Here is an 18903-nt window from a genome sequence, read left to right as displayed (position 1 = left end):
TAAACTGTTTTAAAACTATGATAATCTAAAAGTGAAAGAAAGAAATATGGTCATTAATTCCTCCACCACTAATGTAGAGTATTAGTTGGCTAAAGAGACAAGTGGTATTGAAGAATTAACTTTAAAATTTAAATCAAAAAGCTTTACATTTAGAAAATACCAATAAAATAATTTAACTGTTTAATATCTAGCAATACTTATTAAACTGATGTATTTTATTTACTGTTTAATTCTATTGTCAAATTCAGCTTTAAATTCTCTGTATAATTAACAATGTCATTCATAAATAATAAAGCATAACTATATACATGAATTCAAATTTATTTTCATTCATCTTCCAAATTTATTCCAGCAGATTTGCAGGCTGGAAATAAAGTTCAATTATAGTTACATAAAACATTCATTTTAAATTCATTCATTATGTCTTGCATACTCTTACATTTTATGGATACAGAATCACATATTTACATACATAAAAATATTATGCCTTTTGTCATTTTTAAACATTCCAAACGCGATATGGTGTACTGGGAAAAAAAGATAGGCAGTGATAGGACCCTTGTTTCCAAACCAAAATCATATCTGGCCAGAAAATATTTGAGCGCATAAAGTAATGCAATATTTTGTGGGGTGCTGCGCGCGCTCTAGAGGCTGTTGAATTATTGAGCGCCTGTCAAGAAGATGGCGGCTTCCTGGGCGGCATGAAAAGATGTAGAGTTAGCAATATCTACAGTGAAAGGCGCACCCAGGGTCGAATTCGTTCTCTGAGTCCTCCCTCGTGATTTTTAAATTAAGTTAACGAATCGGAACGAGTAAGTATTTGGTGCCAGGCAATGTCAGAATCCGAATTTTGTTGCAGCTTTCTGTGACGGCTAACGGTACATCCGCCATTTTTCTTGAGGGAAGCTAAGCGAGTAGGCAGGGACGAAACAATAACTGAACTTACTGAACTGTGCATCTCGAATAAAATCACTCTTGCAATCTTAACAGTAAATAAACATGAAAACTGTAACATTTTTCTCTGTTGTGCCAAATGAGTATGTAGAATCTGCAGTGTTGTAATGAGCTGTTTAGCATTGAAGCTAACTGGCTGCCCAATGGATCTCATTGAACATTTCAGCTAGTGTGCTAACGCGGCTAATAGCTAACAACAGCGGCGGCCAGTTAAGTTGCTCTTTAATCTGACCTGCGCTGTTTCGTAGAGGGGAAAAATATGAGTTTGAAGAGTTTTATTGTGTATTTGTTTATAAATGTACATATGCATTTGAATCACTAAAAAGCACTAGGCTTTTTTTCCAGAGGGTGGATTGTTTGGTTTGTTTATCAAGATGGCGGCACCCAGACAAGAGAGGCATGAAAAATCCACATATCACATAAAGCTACACTACTAACCTCTGTCCGCATTTGCTTTAACGCGTAATTTTTGTAACCTTTTAACACATTTTACCTGCGTATTTAGCATTACAAAACGATTTCCGTAACATTAATTTCAATAAAAGCTGATATTTTGTTTGGTTGGCTCACCTTTTTTTATTTGCATTTATTTTTTCGTTAATCATATAGGTTCACTGTCCCGTGTGTGTTATTTTTAAATTTATACTTCCACTTCTCGTTTTAGTTTTAATATTATGGTTCATCATCATCATTTTCACGCCGCCCATTTTTTCCGCCGCCCATTTCTATTCACTAGCTTGTGTGTGTGTTAGCTTAGCCGCTTAGCAGCTAACTAGGCGCCTGTGCTGGTAGCGTAGCGTTTAGCTAGCCTCTGCAAGATGGCGGCGTACACATCCTCATCGCGCTTTTCTTTTTCTCCTTAAAGACATTTAACCCGAACACGCCTTTTCGCTTGCTATACAGAGATTTAAGAAAACATGCATAGGAGCCCATCTGCATGCGACGCTGTGTGTTTTCAATTGCTTCAGTTCGTTTCGCCGGTAATTCGCGTTTGCTCAGCCGCCGGCGTCTGTCTATTTATTTTCTTCTCGTGATGAAAAGCGTCTTTTGCCGCTAAAATGGCGGTTCGCGCAGAATTGAGCGGCTAACATGCTAACCGGCCGATATCGTTTCCACGCGCTATCCTTTAATTCCCAACGCGCATAAACGGTGATATTTACTACAACCGAGTCTTTTGCTGTGTTTTGGGGAGCATTTGGTCAAAAAAGGCGTGGAAGTCGAACCCATTTCGGTGACCTAGTTAGCTTGCGCGAAGCTACAGAGCACTAGCGGGCTAATCCAGTTAGCACGGACTTTTGACACACGAATGCTGTTGGAATCCAGACTAAAATCAGCGCTGTGCATGGGATTTGTTTCTCGCTAGAGAAGTGGACATGGCTTCTTCGGGGACCTCGGTTCTGCAGCCGCGCTGGAAGAGGGTTCTGGGCTGGTCTGGCCCGGTTCCTCGCCCGAGACACGGACACCGAGCTGTGGCCATTAAAGAGCTGATGGTGGTGTTCGGCGGAGGGAATGAAGGCATTGTAGACGAGCTGCACGTCTATAATACAGGTGAGGATGCTATTATACAGTAATAAAGGCAATGGTATTCCAGCGTGTAATTGCTTTTTACTTCTGCAGACGTTAGCTCGCTATGTTACTGCTAGCCAGATTGTCTATTCTGCCTTGTCTTGTTGGTTAGATTTGCCGTTTATCTATTTGACTTTTTTATTACAAACGCCACTTGACTGGTGAAATGATTAATTTGATATACAGCACTTTGCACAACTTTTTATTATTATTTCTTGAGCAATTTCTAGGCTTATTGTTTACAGTGTTAGCCGGGTGCATTAGCGCAGTTAGCGGCTAGACAAAATCTGCATAAGTGATCAGCTACATAAGCTAACTAGCCGTAAGGAATGTGCACAAAAATAACAACTGGCTGTGTTATTCAACTCACATTATCATGGCGTCTTTGCGTTAACGTTAGCACAGTTCATTTTCAGTGCATCGTCTGCTTAATGTGGCGGTGCATTTAGGTGCACTGTGAGCTGATCTGTGTTATGTTAATTTGTTTATGGGTTGAAGTGTCAGCTAACCAGCTAACGCTAGAGCAGTAGCCAAGCACGGGAACTGGCACGCCAGGAAAATGCAAAGAGAAATGGCGGGTTAAAAAGAACGCCGCTTTGCGTCATCACAACACACAGGCCCCGCCCACAATATTTCCCGCATTGCCATGTAAATAGTTCAGGGATGAATGGAAGACATTGTAATTCGGAGCATTTCTGGTCATGGTAACTTTATTGAGGTTTCAATCATTTTGCAGGGTTGCGGAAAGGCCTGAGGAATGATTTGAAATGATAAGAAGTAGATGCACTAAAAATTGTTTTACGTGGATATGTATTGCACTGTGCTACTGAGTGAAGATTTTTAAAGTCTTGATATAAAGATGTGCACTTTGTTTGTAGGCCATTTGTGGTCTTTTGGAAACCGTTTACACCAACACAGAATCAGTATAATTTTTAGAACCGTTAAGATGCAATTAAAGCACTATGCTAGATAGTATTGCATTTTTATAGACGTTTTGATCGAGTTTTTATGTTAGTTTTTTTTTTTTTGTAGTTTTTATTTATGTATTGTCTGTAGCTTTATTCATATTTTTATTAGGTACTTTTATTAGCGCACCAAGCTCTTTTTAATAGTATTTTAACTAATTGCCAAAGCAACATTTCTCATTTATATTATAAATATTTAATTTCACAGACAAAATATAGCATTTCTGGTCCTTTTTAAAGTGTGTATTTTCAGCCTGCCTGAAAATGCAAGCTTTAAACTTTTTTTTTTTTGTTGTTGTGAAAAATACTGTATGATTACAGAATCAGAGTTGCTATCAAAAGTAAGCTTATTTTACAGGTTTCCTTTTTTCTATTGATTTTAAGTAGTTTACTTCTAATTAATAAACGTACAAAAAGACTGGAATTAGCGTGGTATTTATATTATGTTTAAAGACTACATATAAGTTTTAGGTATTTTACTAATGAAGTTAAACTAAATGGAATGGAGACAGGTTGCTTTGGCTTTTTTTGTTGTTTTTTTTCCACATGGTGCACTGCAATACAGCACTGAAAGCACTTTATTTATCCAAACCCACAATGACGCAAATATATGTTTCTCAACAGCCACCAATCAGTGGTTTATTCCTGCTGTCCGGGGTGACATTCCTCCCGGCTGTGCCGCATATGGATTTGTGTGCGACGGCACTAGACTCCTTGTGTTTGGGGGCATGGTTGAGTACGGAAAGTATAGCAATGATCTTTACGAACTACAGGTGAGTCTCTCTGCATCATCTTTAACGTTGAACTCAAAAGAAACCGCTATTGTCTTTGTCATATTTCATATGTCGTAATTCATTCATTCTCTCAAATACTTCAAACAGGCCAGTAGATGGGAGTGGAAACGTTTGAAGCCCAAAGCCCCCAAGAATGGCCCACCACCATGTCCTCGCCTGGGCCACAGCTTTTCCCTGGTTGGAAACAAATGCTATTTGTTTGGTGGACTGGCAAATGACAGCGAAGATCCCAAAAACAATATTCCCAGGTAGAAAGCTTCGCACAGTTCATGCTTTAACTAATTCGTAGATGTTTGAGAAGCAGATCCACAAATAAGCTGTTTCTTCATTTCTGCTCCAGATACCTGAACGACCTCTACACACTCGAGCTACGCCCGGGGTCTAACGTAGCGGGCTGGGACATCCCCATTACATACGGTGTGCTTCCTCCTCCTCGTGAGAGCCACACTGCTGTTGTCTACACAGAGAAAACGTCCAAAAAGTCTCGTCTTGTCATCTATGGCGGCATGAGTGGTTGCCGTCTTGGAGACCTCTGGACTTTAGACATAGGTGAGAGAAAGTATTGGCGTAAAATGATTTGTTCAAGAAATGCCAAAGCTATAACAGTAAGTAACGTGCATGAACTGTGTTTTGGTTTGTAGATACTTTAACTTGGAATAAACCTGCCATAAGTGGTGGGGCCCCTTTGCCCCGCAGTCTCCACTCTGCAACCACTATAACCAACAAGTGAGTTATAACTCTCTTAAACCTCTTTAAACATAGTGTTTATTTAAACATCGACTGTCTTCAGCCTCGGAATTGATTTGAAATCATTATTGACTTCAACACACGTTCATAGGCTTACTGTGTTACATAGTCTTTTTTGTCAAAAACAAATTATTAGTTGATTTCTGTTATATTTGGCATTGTATGTTTTTCCTCTTTGGATGATGAGTGTCAGAAGCTTTATTTTAACAGTGCTTAAAATGCACCTGATCACATATAAAAAGGAGCCCCTGTTCTCCCAAAGCAATAGTTTACTGCCTTTGCTTATGAGTTCTGTCCACTTAAACTGTGTATGGAAGTATTATAGTGTTTGGTTCTCTGTTATTAGTAATATTTAATAATGTTACTAAAAAAAAGCTAGTGATTATAATCCTTTCTCATATAGCATTTTCTTTCATTTTTCTTTAAATAACAGAACAAATTAAACAATTCTTTATATATCTAGCAATTGATTAATTCCACAAACATTGCATACTATAACACACCCAGTTGTTAAATTTTGTTGAATAGATTTTTATTTTATCCTGCATAAAATTATATATATATATTTTCTTTACAACTTAATTTCTTTACAACTAAAGTATTTCAGTAAATTTTTATAGAATATATATTTAAGTGCAGCATGCATTATTTATTGTCTTTTAAATAAATAGTGTTTGTAACTTAATAGTGTGACAGAGTGTAGCTAAATAGTTAAATATATATTTTATCAACTTAACAGTATTTGCTTTAGCCATAAAATGCTTTTTTTTTTTTTTTTGGAAGAAATTAAGTGCAGTTTTCGTAATTTCTCAAACTAAAAAATGTATCAACCTTTAGTTAGTGTGGAAAGAACTAATACTGCTCTAATGTTTTCCTAGGATGTTTGTGTTTGGTGGATGGGTTCCTCTGGTCATGGATGATGTCAAAGTAGCCACACACGAGAAGGAATGGAAGTGCACTAACACACTGGCCTGCTTAAATCTAGGTTTGTTAAACAAAGAAGCCAAAGGCCTTTAAAAGAGAACAGCCTCTTAAAAAGGCTGCCTTTGTTCATATGCTTTATTATCATCATCACTGACCTCGACCTTTATTTCCTTTAGACTCAATGTCTTGGGAAACCATCTTGATGGACACGCTTGAAGATAATATCCCAAGAGCCAGAGCCGGACACTGCTCTGTGGCTATAAACAACAGGCTTTACGTCTGGAGTGGAAGAGATGGCTACCGCAAAGCCTGGAACAACCAAGTTTGCTGCAAAGATCTGTGGTATTTGGAAACGGGTGAGTTGAGCTGATACATCTGCACCCAAACCAGTACAAATACTTACATATGCATGGCAAGCCCACTGGTGTCAGTGTAGCACAAATAAACATCACAGATACTTTCCCGCAAGTTTATGTATAGTACATTCTCGTTTTTTATTTTTCACTAGTTCTTCGCATGAATATAGCTGTAGCCGGCATGGTGCTGTATATTATTTCAAGCAGTCTTTAAGAACACATTTTTTGCTTACAGATCGCCCTCAGCCTCCGTCACGTGTGCAGCTGGTCCGTGCCAACACCAACTCTCTGGAGGTGAGCTGGGGGGCAGTGCCTACCGCTGACACTTACCTGCTGCAGCTGCAGAAATATGACATCCCTGCTGCAACAGCTGCCACATCGCCAACGGTCAACCCAACCCCGTCTTTACCCATCAACTCGCCTAAGAGTCCGGCACCCGCCGCTGCTGCTCCTGCAGCTCAGAGTCTGCCCCTCACTGGGGTCACAATGGTGCCACAAGTTCCTTCGCCCACCACCGCCATGCCAAGCAGCCCGCTTGCAGCCTCACCTCGTGGACCAGGTACAATAACGTTCTGCTTTTTGCAGTTGGCAGACTGCGAACTTCATGTGAAGAATGATATTGTAAAATGATCTAAGCCAAATGATACCCTCCTTTCTCAGCTATTCTCAAAGTGGCAGCGCCTCATTCCACCCCTGGGACGTCAGTCGTTACTGTACGTCAGGCTACTCCAGGAGGGAAATCCCCAGTCACGGTTACATCACTTCCTGCAGGTGTCCGCATGGTTGTTCCTGCACAGAGCACCCAGGGGACGGTATGTAAATCGGCATCAGTGTAAATCTTACATAAGGGCTGCATGATTTATTTAAATAAAAGTGGAAATGCAATTTCGCGAACCCCGAAGGCTGACATTTTTATTAGATATATGTAGTTCATTTGCAAAAAATGGATAACTTAATCTCCATCAATCTGCAGGCGTTGGTGTGTGGGCCTGTTTTAATAAAACAAGCTTACCAAATAAGCCCGACTTATTTCAGTTAGTCTGACATTTTTTGAACCAAATCAACTAGCAATAGGTCAGACTAACTGAAGAAAGTCTGACTTATTTGGTTAACTTGTTTTAGGAAAATCTTGCAGGTGTGAAAACTAGGAAATTAAGACAAATATTAGTGTTGTAATTTGTCAGCCAAATATTACAATAGTAACAACCCTTGTGTAATAGTAACAATATTTTATTTAAATTAATAATATATTTTTATTAAATTAACTTATAAACAATGTTGTTCTTGTTAATATCCGTCCATCCATTTCTGTAATATATTAATTAGATTTAATTAGATCTTATTTATAAAAATGTATTAATAACAGATCTTACTATTATTTTTTGTTTTATTGATATAAAAGCACAGCATTTTTTGGCACTTTTTGTATATATATAAATTTAAACCATGCTGAATTTGCATTAAAACCCTTTGTAAAACTGTTTTGGTCTCTAGCCAATCGGCAGCAGTCCTCAGATGAGTGGCATGGCTGCATTGGCTGCAGCCGCAGCTGCCACACAGAAGATCCCGCCCTCTTCCACGACCACTGTGCTAAATGTCCCAGCCGGAGCCACCATTGTAAAAACGGTCGCTGTGACTCCTGGATCCACAACTTTACCAGCTACTGTCAAAGTAGCTTCACCTGTAATGGTACATATCTATTCTCATGACCTTTCACTAAACAACATAAAATATGTAGCTTATTCTGTCTGAGAACCATCTAGGCAATAGGCATCTTTTTAGGTGCCTAAAATGGATTGTTAGTAATAAATTAAGAAGATGGTATAGGTGTTTTGGATAAACTGTCTGTCTAATGTGTTCTTAAAATAATAGAACATGTATGTTTCATCAACTTCCCTTTCTCACATCCTTCCGGACTTGAACCGGCCAGATTATCCACTTCCTGTCCTGTAGCTGTTTGTGATTTGATGTTTCTTTTGTTCCTACTTCCATCCCAGGTTACTAATCCTGCAACCCGAATGCTGAAAACGGCTGCAGCTCAGGTCGGCACTTCTGCCATCTCTACTCCTAACACTCCGACTCGGCCCATCATCACAGTGCACAAATCAGGCACAGTAACCGTAGCCCAGCAGGCTCAGGTCGTCACTACCATGGTTGGAGGAGTCACTAAAACTATAACCCTCGTTAAGAGCCCCATTACAATGGGTGGCAGTGGTCCTCTGGTAAGGGAAATTTTTTTTTTTTTGAAAATCAAAATGACTTCTTTATTTCTAGTTCTTTATTTTTTTTTCATTCACTGTTGTTTTTCCAATTTTGGTTTTATATTAGTTGACTTGATAATCCTCATGTAATAATCGTTTGTTTTCAGATCTCCAGCCTTGGGAAAATGATGTCTGTTGTCCAGACCAAACCAGTACAAACCTCTGCGGTCACCGGGCAGGCTGGAAGCAGTCCTGTTACTCTTATACAAGTCAGTGTTTCTACTTGTTTTATGTCCATGCATTTCTTACCTGAGCTAACTAATTCTTAAAGGGATAGTTCACCCAAAATAAGAATGGTTCTCATTTACTCACCCTCAAGATGAATAAAACCTGTATTTCTATCTTTTGAGCTCAAAAGAAGACATTCTGAACAGTGTTTGTAACCAAACAGTTGACGGTAATCATTGACTATTGCGATTTGTACTTGTACATGTTGTAATTTCTGTAATGACAAAGCTGAATTTTGCACATCACTACTCCAGTGTCTTTGGTGTCACATGATTCTTTAGAAATCATTCTGATATGCTACTCTTATGAGTTTCTTATGAGGAAAAAAACAGGTGCTTATTTTGATTTGTACTTGTTTTTCATAGACAAAGACTCCTCTGCCTGCTGGTACCATCCTGAAACTGGTCACATCTGCCGATGGCAAGCCCACCACAATCATAACAACAACACAGGCAGGAGGGGCTGGCACCAAACCCACTATCCTGGGCATCAGCACCGTCTCTCCAACTGCCGCCAACAAACCCGGAACCACCATTATTAAAACCATTCCCATGTCTGCAATCCAACAAGGAGCGGCAGGTACGCTTAACATCTGACTGTTCATTTGCTTTGTAATTGTGCAATGTTTACAGAGCTTTGAGTTCAGTTTTTATCTCACTTTTACTCTCTTGTTTATCTGACTAACAGATCTGTTTTTTTACACATCGTTGCAAGCTCACATGATTTCCTGATGTTATTTCCTGTGACGTTACTAGGTCTGACTACCAGCTCTGGTGTCAAGTCCCCCATCACAATTATCACAACTAAGGTTGTTACTCCTGGCACGGGTACTCCAGGGAAAATCATAACCGCTGTGCCAAAACTGACTGGTGCGGGACAACAGGGGGTCACACAGGTGAGGCTCATTTGAACTCCGTAACCACAGTCAAAGCATATCCATGCATCATTTTAAGCTCAACTCATTTTGACTTGGTGTACTGTGTGGTCCGTGAACATTTGATTTGCTCTCAGGTGGTGCTGAAGGGGGCACCAGGGCAGCCCGGCACTATCCTGCGCACTGTGCCTATGGGTGGTGTGCGTCTGGTTTCACCAGGCAGCGTTTCTGCTGGAAAACCAACTGTTACCACACTGGTGGTCAAGGGCACCACGGGTATGAATATTTAGTCTTTTTCTGCAGTGTGGTTTTTTACAGATTACAGAGAAGTTGTTGTTTTTGATAGCTATGCCTCATTAATAATGCCCTCTCTGAATTCAGGAGTCACAACTCTGGGTACAGTAAGTGGCACTGTGTCGACTAGCATGGCAGGAGCCAATGTGGTAAGCGCTAATGCCAGCCTAGTGACTCCAGTCACCACACTTGCCTCTATAGCCACATTGTCCAACCAGGTTATCAGTCCCACCGCCATTACTGTATCTGCTGCCCAGACCAACCTTGCCACTGCTACAATACAAGTGAGTCACTCTTCTTCTTCTTCTTCTTCTTCTTCAGCTGGGATGTGTAAAGACAATCTATTAAATTAGATTTGCATGATTGGATTTGATGTTGTTCTATGTTTTTTAAAGAATCAAATCAAAGAAGTATTCAGCACAACTGTTTAACTTTGAAAATTAAGAAATGTTTCTTCAGCTGCTTTACATCACAGGAATGAATTACACTGTAAATATTCAATAGAAAATTGTAAAAAAAAAAGTTAAATAAAAATTTTTTGTGTATTCTTCATTAATCAATTACATTCTTGATGAACATAAGAGACTTCTTTGAAAAACCTTTAAACATAAAAATAGACATACAAAATAGGTAATAAATTAAAATTACTTGTACACTGTTTAAAAGTAGGGGGCTGGTGAGACTTTATTTTTATTTATAGAAACAAATATAAGTAGTAATAATAATTAGTGTTGTTAAAACATTAATCAAAAATATTTTTTGTTTACTTAGTGTGTATACTTTGTATATTTTTTAAATACAAACACATGCTTGTATATTTAGGAAAAATGTTGTTTATATGTTAAATATTTTTGTCATATAAACATGGAAATTTTTTCAAAATATGTACTATGTAAGTGTATGTGTATATACACATTTACAGTACACATACATACATAAGGTAAACAAAAACTTTTGGATGTGATTTAATTGACAGCACTAATCATAAATTACAATAATTTATCCATGCAGAATTAATTGTCATTGTTTTTTCCTCTTAGTCGGCAGCCCAGCCTACTCAAGTAACCCTCATCACGACTCCAAGTGGTGCTGAGGCCCAACCTGCACAGGATCTTCCTGTCTCCATCCTAGCCTCTCCCACTTCAGAGCAACCCTCCACCACTGGTGCTGATGCTGGTGACGGCGCTGGCGATGGTACTACCACTGTGACACTGGTCTGCTCCAACCCTCCTTGTGAGACCCACGAGACAGGAACGACCAACACGGCGACAACGGCTTCTGCTAAAATGGGCACCGAACAGATTTGTTCCAACCCTCCTTGTGAGACGCACGTGACGGGCACCACCAACACAGCCACCACGGCCTCTGCGAACATGGGCAGAACACAGCAGGTGTGCACCAACCCACCCTCAGAGACCCACGACACAGGCACCACCAACACAGCCACCACTGCCAGCTGCAACATGGGATCTAAAGAGATGGGAACTGTGAACAGCAAGACGGCAGCGTCTTCGTCAGCTACGTCTTCAGCTTCTGGTTCGGAGCCAGCAACACCCGTCTCGGAGAGCAGTGGTGGATCGGGCCCCATGCGGCCGGAGAACCTCCGCACAGGGACCACCAACACCTCTACTACCGCCCGCTCCAACATGGGCTCAGACCAGACGGGAACGGTGCAGAGCTCCAACAAGAGCCAGGCAGCCATCTCCTCTACGCTGATGCCTGTTTCCGCCAACTCTCCCGGCGAAACGAATGAGACGGGCTCCGCAAATGCTTCACCTGTGTCTGGTGATGTCCAACAGGTCTGCTCAAATCCTCCCTGTGAGACACACGAGACAGGCACGACCGACACGGCTACTCAGTCAAGCTCTAATACGAGCAGTGGACAAACCAATGTTGTACAGAGGGTGTGTTCCAATCCCCCATGTGAAACTCATGAGACGGTTACCACCAACACACCGACCCAGGCCTCATCTAGTATTGGTGTTGGACAGAATGCCGCTGTGCAGCAGGTGTGCTCCAATCCGCCCTGTGAAACCCATGAAACGGGCACTACAAACACACCGACCCAAGCCTCGTCTTCTATCGGTGCTGGACAGAACGCCACTGTGCAGCGGGTGTGTTCCAATCCACCCTGTGAAACCCATGAAACGGGCACTACAAACACACCTACTCAGGCCTTGTCTTCTATCGGTGCTGGACAGAACGCCACTGTGCAGCGGGTGTGTTCCAATCCACCCTGTGAAACCCATGAAACGGGCACTACAAACACACCGACCCAAGCCTCGTCTTCTATTGGTGCTGGACAGAATGCCGCTGTGCAGCAGGTGTGCTCCAATCCGCCCTGTGAAACCCATGAAACGGGCACTACAAACACACCGACCCAAGCCTCGTCTTCTATCGGTGCTGGACAGAACGCCACTGTGCAGCGGGTGTGTTCCAATCCACCCTGTGAAACCCATGAAACGGGCACTACAAACACACCTACTCAGGCCTTGTCTTCTATCGGTGCTGGACAGAATGGTGCTGTGCAGCGGGTGTGCTCCAATCCACCCTGTGAAACCCATGAGACCGGCACCACCAACACAGCCACAACAGCAACAAGCAGCTTAGAAACTGGAGAAGGAGCAGGTATTTATCTGTACAACACCTCAAGATTATTTTCTTTGTGTGTACACATTTATAATATATATGTATTTATCATTAATGCTAAATTTTCTGTACACTTTTAAAAGGAATACATTTTTCAGCTCAGTTGGCAGATGCATTTATTGTTTTCATGCGTTATAGAAGAGAGACTTTGGTGTATGTAACCAAGGGGTATTTTAATTAAGTACTTACTTTTGCCCCTAACTTGATTTCACTGATGTCACTGATCTCTTATGCCACTTGTTGTCATTAACCAGATCATCTGTGTTTGTTCTTTAGCCCAGCAGGCCGGTGATGGACAGAGTGACAGCGGCACCAGCTCAGAACCCTCATCATCTACAGAACCAGCCAATCCCACGACGCAAAGCAGAGCCATCACAACAGTAACACAGGCCACGCCCACTCCAGGACCATCTGTACCGGTACAAACACACCTCGAATCTGATCAGCTGCTTTTATGTGGATTTCCTATAGCCAACATCCCTGTATATTCCACTTTGAGTTTATAGGAAAGTCATTTTGCATACACACACAGAACTTTCCTGTCTAAATGTAAGCATCTTTAACAGATTAAGCTGTAGTGCAAGGTAACTACGTGGTTTGCTGATAGTCATGCAACGTTTTTACAAATTCTAAGGCGTGCAAATAAATTCTCCAGATAAAGATTTGTTCGTGTTTTCTCCACAATGCAGGAGATCTCATCCATGGCTGGATCTGCGGTAGTGGCTGAGGTCCCAGGAGAGGCCGAGGCCATGGAGCAGACCAGCGCTGAGGCCGTGGCGGTGGGAGAAGAGCCCATGCAGTCCGAGTGTCAGGGAGAGCTGGGTGAAGAGGCAGCCGTCAGGGTCGTTGCCATCGATGAAAGTGCAGAGGGTGAGGAGGGCGCCATGCTACAGGTTCATGTCGCCATGGAAGCACAGCCAGGACAAGGAGATCAGGCAGAGGTAAGGAACCTTTTGGCTAGTCACCTTTTATTTATTCAGTGCATTATACAGTATGGATTCATTATTACTGCCTTAAGTAACTCAGCATCAAAGTTGCATCATAAACATTTTTAGCATAATTCTAATGTAAAGCAGTTTTATAGATAATAGTGTCAAGTTCATTTATCAGTTTAGTGTTGATTCAGTTCAGCAAATATGTGGAGTTGATCAGTGATGAAGAATAAGATATGCTGATTTGCAACTTGAGAAACATTTCTAATAAATATATATATATTTCATGTTGTAACTATGCTGTTGTGCTGTTTAGTATTTTTGTGGAAGCTGTAAAATGTAAATAATTTGAATAGAAAGGTTGAAAGAATTGCATTGCATTTGAAATGAATATCTTTCGTGACATTTTAAGTCTTTCTTTTAAAATTCTCCTGTCACTTTTAGTCATTTTTCGTTTTTTTTTTGGTGTGTAAATAATAATGAATTCCCTGTGCTTTCCGTACAGCAAATGGAGGCTGGTGTGGAGGGCGCAGAAGCAATGAGTCTCGCTGCTCAAGACTCAGAAGCCCTTGCTCTGCCTCAGGAGCTGATGTCTGCAGAAGGACAGCAAACCACCCTCATGGTGACCGGACTGACCCCAGAGGAGCTGGCAGTGACGGCAGCGGCTGAGGCTGCAGCACAGGCTGCAGCTACAGAAGAAGCTCAGGCCCTCGCCATCCAGGCTGTCTTACAGGCGGCTCAGCAGGCGGTGCTCAGTAAGTGATCGAGAGACTGCCTTGAGCACTTATGATGTTTACAGTAGAGTTTGAATGCTCAGCTTGGCTTGGCTATTTCTCAGGCGAGGCAGACGCAGGCCACGACGGGCAGCCAACCACCACCATCCCTATAGTTTTGACTCAGCAGGAGCTCGCCGCTCTGGTTCAGCAGCAGCAGCAGCTCCAGGAGGCGCAGGCAGCCGCAGCCCAGCAGTTAAGCGCTGAAGCAGCCGCAGCGGCACTGCCCACTGAAGGCTTGGCACCAGCAGACAGTCTCAATGACCCAGCGTCTGAGAGCAACGGCCACGAAATGACAACTGCTGTTGTGGGAGCTGTGGCCCGTCTCCTTCCACGTACGTCTACAGAGAGTAAGAGATTTAAATGATCATTTTTAATGGTGCATACAAAAATGGTTGGTGACGCTTTACAATACAGTCGTATTTCACTTTAGCCATTCAAGCTGTAGATGAGTTTCTCTTAATCGGAACAGAAGTGAAGAAATGTAGCATTACATCATTTGCTCACCAATGGATCGTCTGTAGTGAATGAGAGTCCAAACAGACGAGTAATGCATCACGATAATGCACAAGTAATCTACACCACTCCAGTCCTTCAGTTAATATCTTGTGAAGTGAAAAGATGCAATTTTATCAGTAGTTTGAACTCTCATTCGGACGGCACCCATTCACTGCAGAGGTGCAATATATCTCTGCACCTTTTTTGATGAAGAAACAAACAATTCTTGCACTTTTATGTAGCTAACTAACAGATGGAACCTTGTTGTAAAGTGTTACCAAATTAATTAAGGTGGCCTTTATTTTTCTAATAAATCTGGTGCACGCTAAAAATGCCTCTCTTTTGCTGCAGCTCTAGCCCCATCAAGTACTTTTGCACCATCTCAGCCGATGGTCGTTGCCAGTCCAGCAAAGATGCAAGCGGCAGCTGCTTTAGCTGAGGTGGCCAATGGGATTGAATCAGTAGCTGGGGTAAGTTTACTGGTGGCACACGATTTGAACCAATGCATCGATATCCATTAACTTTGAGACTACTGATTATCTCTTTTTTTTTAACGTAGAAGCAAGAAGCTCCTCCACCTGTTGTAAAGCCACCGGTGAAGAAAGAGAATCAGTGGTTTGATGTCGGAATCGTTAAGGTCACAAACATGGTTGTCACACACTATTATGTGCCAGCAGATGATTCTGCGCTCACTGATGTAAGTAATGATTAAGTTGCTGTTTGTGTTTTGCTGCAATTAGTAAAATGTAAATGGCTTTTGGAAAAATAAGTGCTTAAGAACTTATTGAAATGGACTTTAGTGGTAGGGCCAGTAAGTTTTACACTTTGGCTGACATGCTTTGGATTTGAATATTCTTAACAGTTCTGTTTAATAATAGAATTACTTCTTAAAAGACTCAAATTTGTACTTGTCAAATGCTGGCATCCTATGAAAATATTATAGTGTCTTTCTATGTCAGTATCTGCATTTAAAGAGAGAGAAAGAATCTGTATTAGTTGACCAATAATCTTTTTTTTTTTTTACTGTGACATACAGGATGATTCTGGCACAATCCCAGACTACAGCCGAATGAAAAAGATTGAGCTTTCTCCGGGCACTGCATACAAGTTCCGTGTGGCCGGGATTAACACGTGTGGCCGTGGGACGTTCTCAGAGGTCTCTGCATTTAAGACATGCTTGCCTGGCTTCCCTGGAGCACCGTGTGCCATCAAAATCAGCAAGGTTGGTCACTGCAAATGGCTAGCTTTTGGTCTGCACGTGGGTTAAACTTGGTGACTAAAATAGTCTTTTCTCCTACTTTAGAGTCCTGATGGTGCCCACCTAACCTGGGAGCCTCCTTCAGTGACGTCAGGGAAGATCATCGAGTATTCGGTGTATCTGGCAATCCAAAGCTCACAAACAGTTGAGGCTAAAGCGTCCGCTCCGGCTCAGCTTGCCTTTATGCGGGTGTACTGCGGGCCCAACCCGTCCTGCCTAGTGCAGTCGTCTAGCCTCTCCAATGCCCACATCGACTACACCACCAAACCCGCCATCATCTTCCGCATCGCTGCACGCAACGAGAAGGGGTACGGCCCTGCAACGCAAGTCAGGTGGCTACAAGGTAAGGATATTTTGTTTTCTCTTTTACATTTTAAGTTAATTTTTATTTTATAATTTGTAGCATTATGTGCATTTTGCTTTTTTATATTAGTGTTGTCAAATGATCGATCACAATGAATCACATCTTGTAATTTGTGTATTTATAGTGTGTATATGTGTGTGTGTGCATTTATATATGTAAGAAATATTTTGTTCTTTTATATATTAAATTGTATATAAATTTATATTATAAATTGCATGAGTAGTATTTTTTTAAAAATTTGGCACATTGTATTTACACATGCACAGTACACACAAAAACTTGATTAATGTGATTAATCACTATTAAACTTTTTTTTTTTACTTATTTTTTTGTTTTTATTTTATTTAAAACAAAAGTTTAAGTGATGAATGTGCATCTGCTTTGTAAAAGCCCATATATGGCTGATATGGCAGTATGCTAATACTAATGCTATTGGGGATTTTTGCTGTTGAAGCAAAATATATATTTGTTGCTTCTATTCACTACGTTTTCCCAACTATGTTGTGAAAAGGTGTATTTAAATATCAAGCTATGGAATGGGGTTTTTAAATAATTTTCTTGAAATTTATGTGCAGAAACCAGTAAAGATGGCTCTGCGGCCAAACCTGCAGCAAAGAGGCCGGTCTCGTCACCTGATATGTAAGTTTGTGGCTATTATACCTTTCAAAATGAACAGTAGCGATCTGTGTACCCAAACCTAATGTGTTTCTTGACCTGTTCAGGAAAGGCGCCGGTCCAAAGAAGGCCAGATCTGACCAGTGAGAGTTCACCGTGACACCTGACCCCGCCCCGTTTATGAGCTGAACCATGACTGAACTCCACCTCCTGCTGAATGACCTTCCTGCTTTCACTTCTCAGCCCATTCCATCCTCTGCAATGAACCCGGAAGGAAACTGCAGCCAAAAATAGGAAAACGTTCAAAACAAGGAAAAAAGCTTTCCGTTTTTGAGAGATCCGTTCCTGTCACTGGACATGTTGGTGCCATGGACGCCTAATTTCCAACTGTATTTTTAACAAAAAAAAAAACAAATGTTCCTCCTCAGAAGCACATACATTTGCTTTTCCTGACGATTTTGTGTAAAGAGATTCCAACAGCAGCGTTCAACCTAGTTATAACTGTATTATCAGATACTCATTCTTTGTTTTCCTCCCTTGATATTCATTTATTTTTAAGCTTATTTCAATACAAGCAATAGATAACGACAGAAAAATAACTTTGCTCTCTTGTCAGTTTGTTGATGTTTTCATTGTTTGGGAGGTCTGTATATTTCAACCGCGTGCTGAAAGGAGACGGAGACACGGAGGAGAGAGTATGGAGGGCGAAACGAAGCAGGGGAAACGCATCAAAGTCTAAGGAAAACGGACAGCACTTGGTGACGCTTGTGAGGGAAAAGACTCAGTTCGTAATTATTCATTCACTTCGAGTTCAGTAGCCTGTTTTGCATCACTGTGTGTTCATACATTTGCTGTGAGGGACAATTGAGGACCGCAACGCTGAAGACTAAAAGGACTTCGATCCATGTAGATGAAAAGCATACTACTTTTGCATTGCATCAACTAGATCTTGTATAAAGAGAGAAAAAAAAAAATCCCAAAAATAGTAAATGGTGATACAGGAGTTCTTTGTGTGTGGTTTATTTTTGTATTATTATGTTTTGTTTTGTTTTTTTTCTTTTTAAATAAGAAAAGGTATTTCCTTCTCATGTGTTTGTGCTTCAGGGCGCAGTTTTAAACCTCACACCCCTGCTCAACATGTTAACTGCTCATTCCTGTAGTCTCCATGCTTGTGGATTTGACACGCGGGTCACAGTGTTTCCCGTGTTCATGAATTATTTCACATTTATTTGGGGAATTGTAGTGTAAAATGTATGTATTTGTTCTAAACAACGACCCACTTTTGAGGCTTTCTCCACCCAACTTTTTACTTTTCGGCATTTATAGAAGCTTACCGCAGAAAAAAAGATGCTTTTATTTTTGTTTCCCTCTTGTCATTAGTCTATAGTTCCTGTACATTTACTTTTCTGAATCTCACGTTTCTTTTATACGCTTGGTTTTGTGAGTTGCTAGATATGAGTTGGGATTCTTCTCAAGCTGTGCGGCAAAAGTTTGAACCATTTTCATTCTCTGCTTCGGACTGTTTGGACTTATGGATGCAGGCCTGTGTAAATGCGAAAACGCTGAAAAGTCGGGAGAGGTTTTGATTGGTATGTCTTTTTTGAATGGAAGTTAGAAACAGTTTGTTCCTGTTTCTAGTGGTTGGGAAATGTTGCTGATGGATTGTTGGCTTAGCCAGAGTTTGAACTCAGTTGTAAATTAGTTCTTTCACGTAGCAAGACGTACAAAAAAAAAAAAACTCTTTGCCTTTTTTATATAATTATCTGTAACAAAATGTTTTTACATGTTGTCATCTATTGATTGCTTTTGTGTCTTGACATATAAAAGTAATGGAATTCTGTCTCTGTGTTC

The 18903-nt window shown here is 41.0% G+C and overlaps 1 protein-coding gene across 2 annotated transcripts; it reads left to right on the top strand.

Annotated features, from left to right (window-relative positions):
• The first annotated feature begins 661 nt into the window (after window positions 1–661).
• On the top strand, window positions 662–18892 carry hcfc1b (host cell factor C1b). 2 transcript variants are annotated; one of them, XM_043247001.1, is made up of 28 exons: window positions 662–812; window positions 2318–2502; window positions 4110–4258; window positions 4367–4527; window positions 4620–4828; window positions 4921–5005; window positions 5905–6011; window positions 6127–6306; window positions 6542–6865; window positions 6967–7118; window positions 7801–7995; window positions 8304–8528; window positions 8675–8776; window positions 9161–9374; window positions 9551–9690; window positions 9807–9945; window positions 10051–10247; window positions 11004–12591; window positions 12889–13031; window positions 13302–13553; window positions 14050–14299; window positions 14383–14652; window positions 15167–15285; window positions 15375–15512; window positions 15852–16037; window positions 16119–16416; window positions 17013–17076; window positions 17160–18892. In XM_043247001.1, the coding sequence occupies exons 2-28, from the start codon at window positions 2328–2330 to the stop codon at window positions 17197–17199; spliced, it is 6102 nt and encodes a 2033-aa protein (XP_043102936.1). In that variant the 5' UTR covers window positions 662–812; window positions 2318–2327; the 3' UTR covers window positions 17200–18892. The 2 variants fall into 2 exon arrangements, with proteins under 2 accessions (XP_043102936.1, XP_043102935.1); XM_043247000.1 differs by having other exon boundaries at window positions 663–812; window positions 14383–14667.
• The last annotated feature ends 11 nt before the right edge of the window (window positions 18893–18903 follow it).

The sequence above is a fragment of the Puntigrus tetrazona genome, chromosome 8 (genome assembly GCF_018831695.1).
Source record: "Puntigrus tetrazona isolate hp1 chromosome 8, ASM1883169v1, whole genome shotgun sequence".
NCBI classification, from domain to species: Eukaryota; Metazoa; Chordata; class Actinopteri; order Cypriniformes; family Cyprinidae; genus Puntigrus; species Puntigrus tetrazona.
This window is presented reverse-complemented; position numbering and strand designations above follow the sequence as displayed.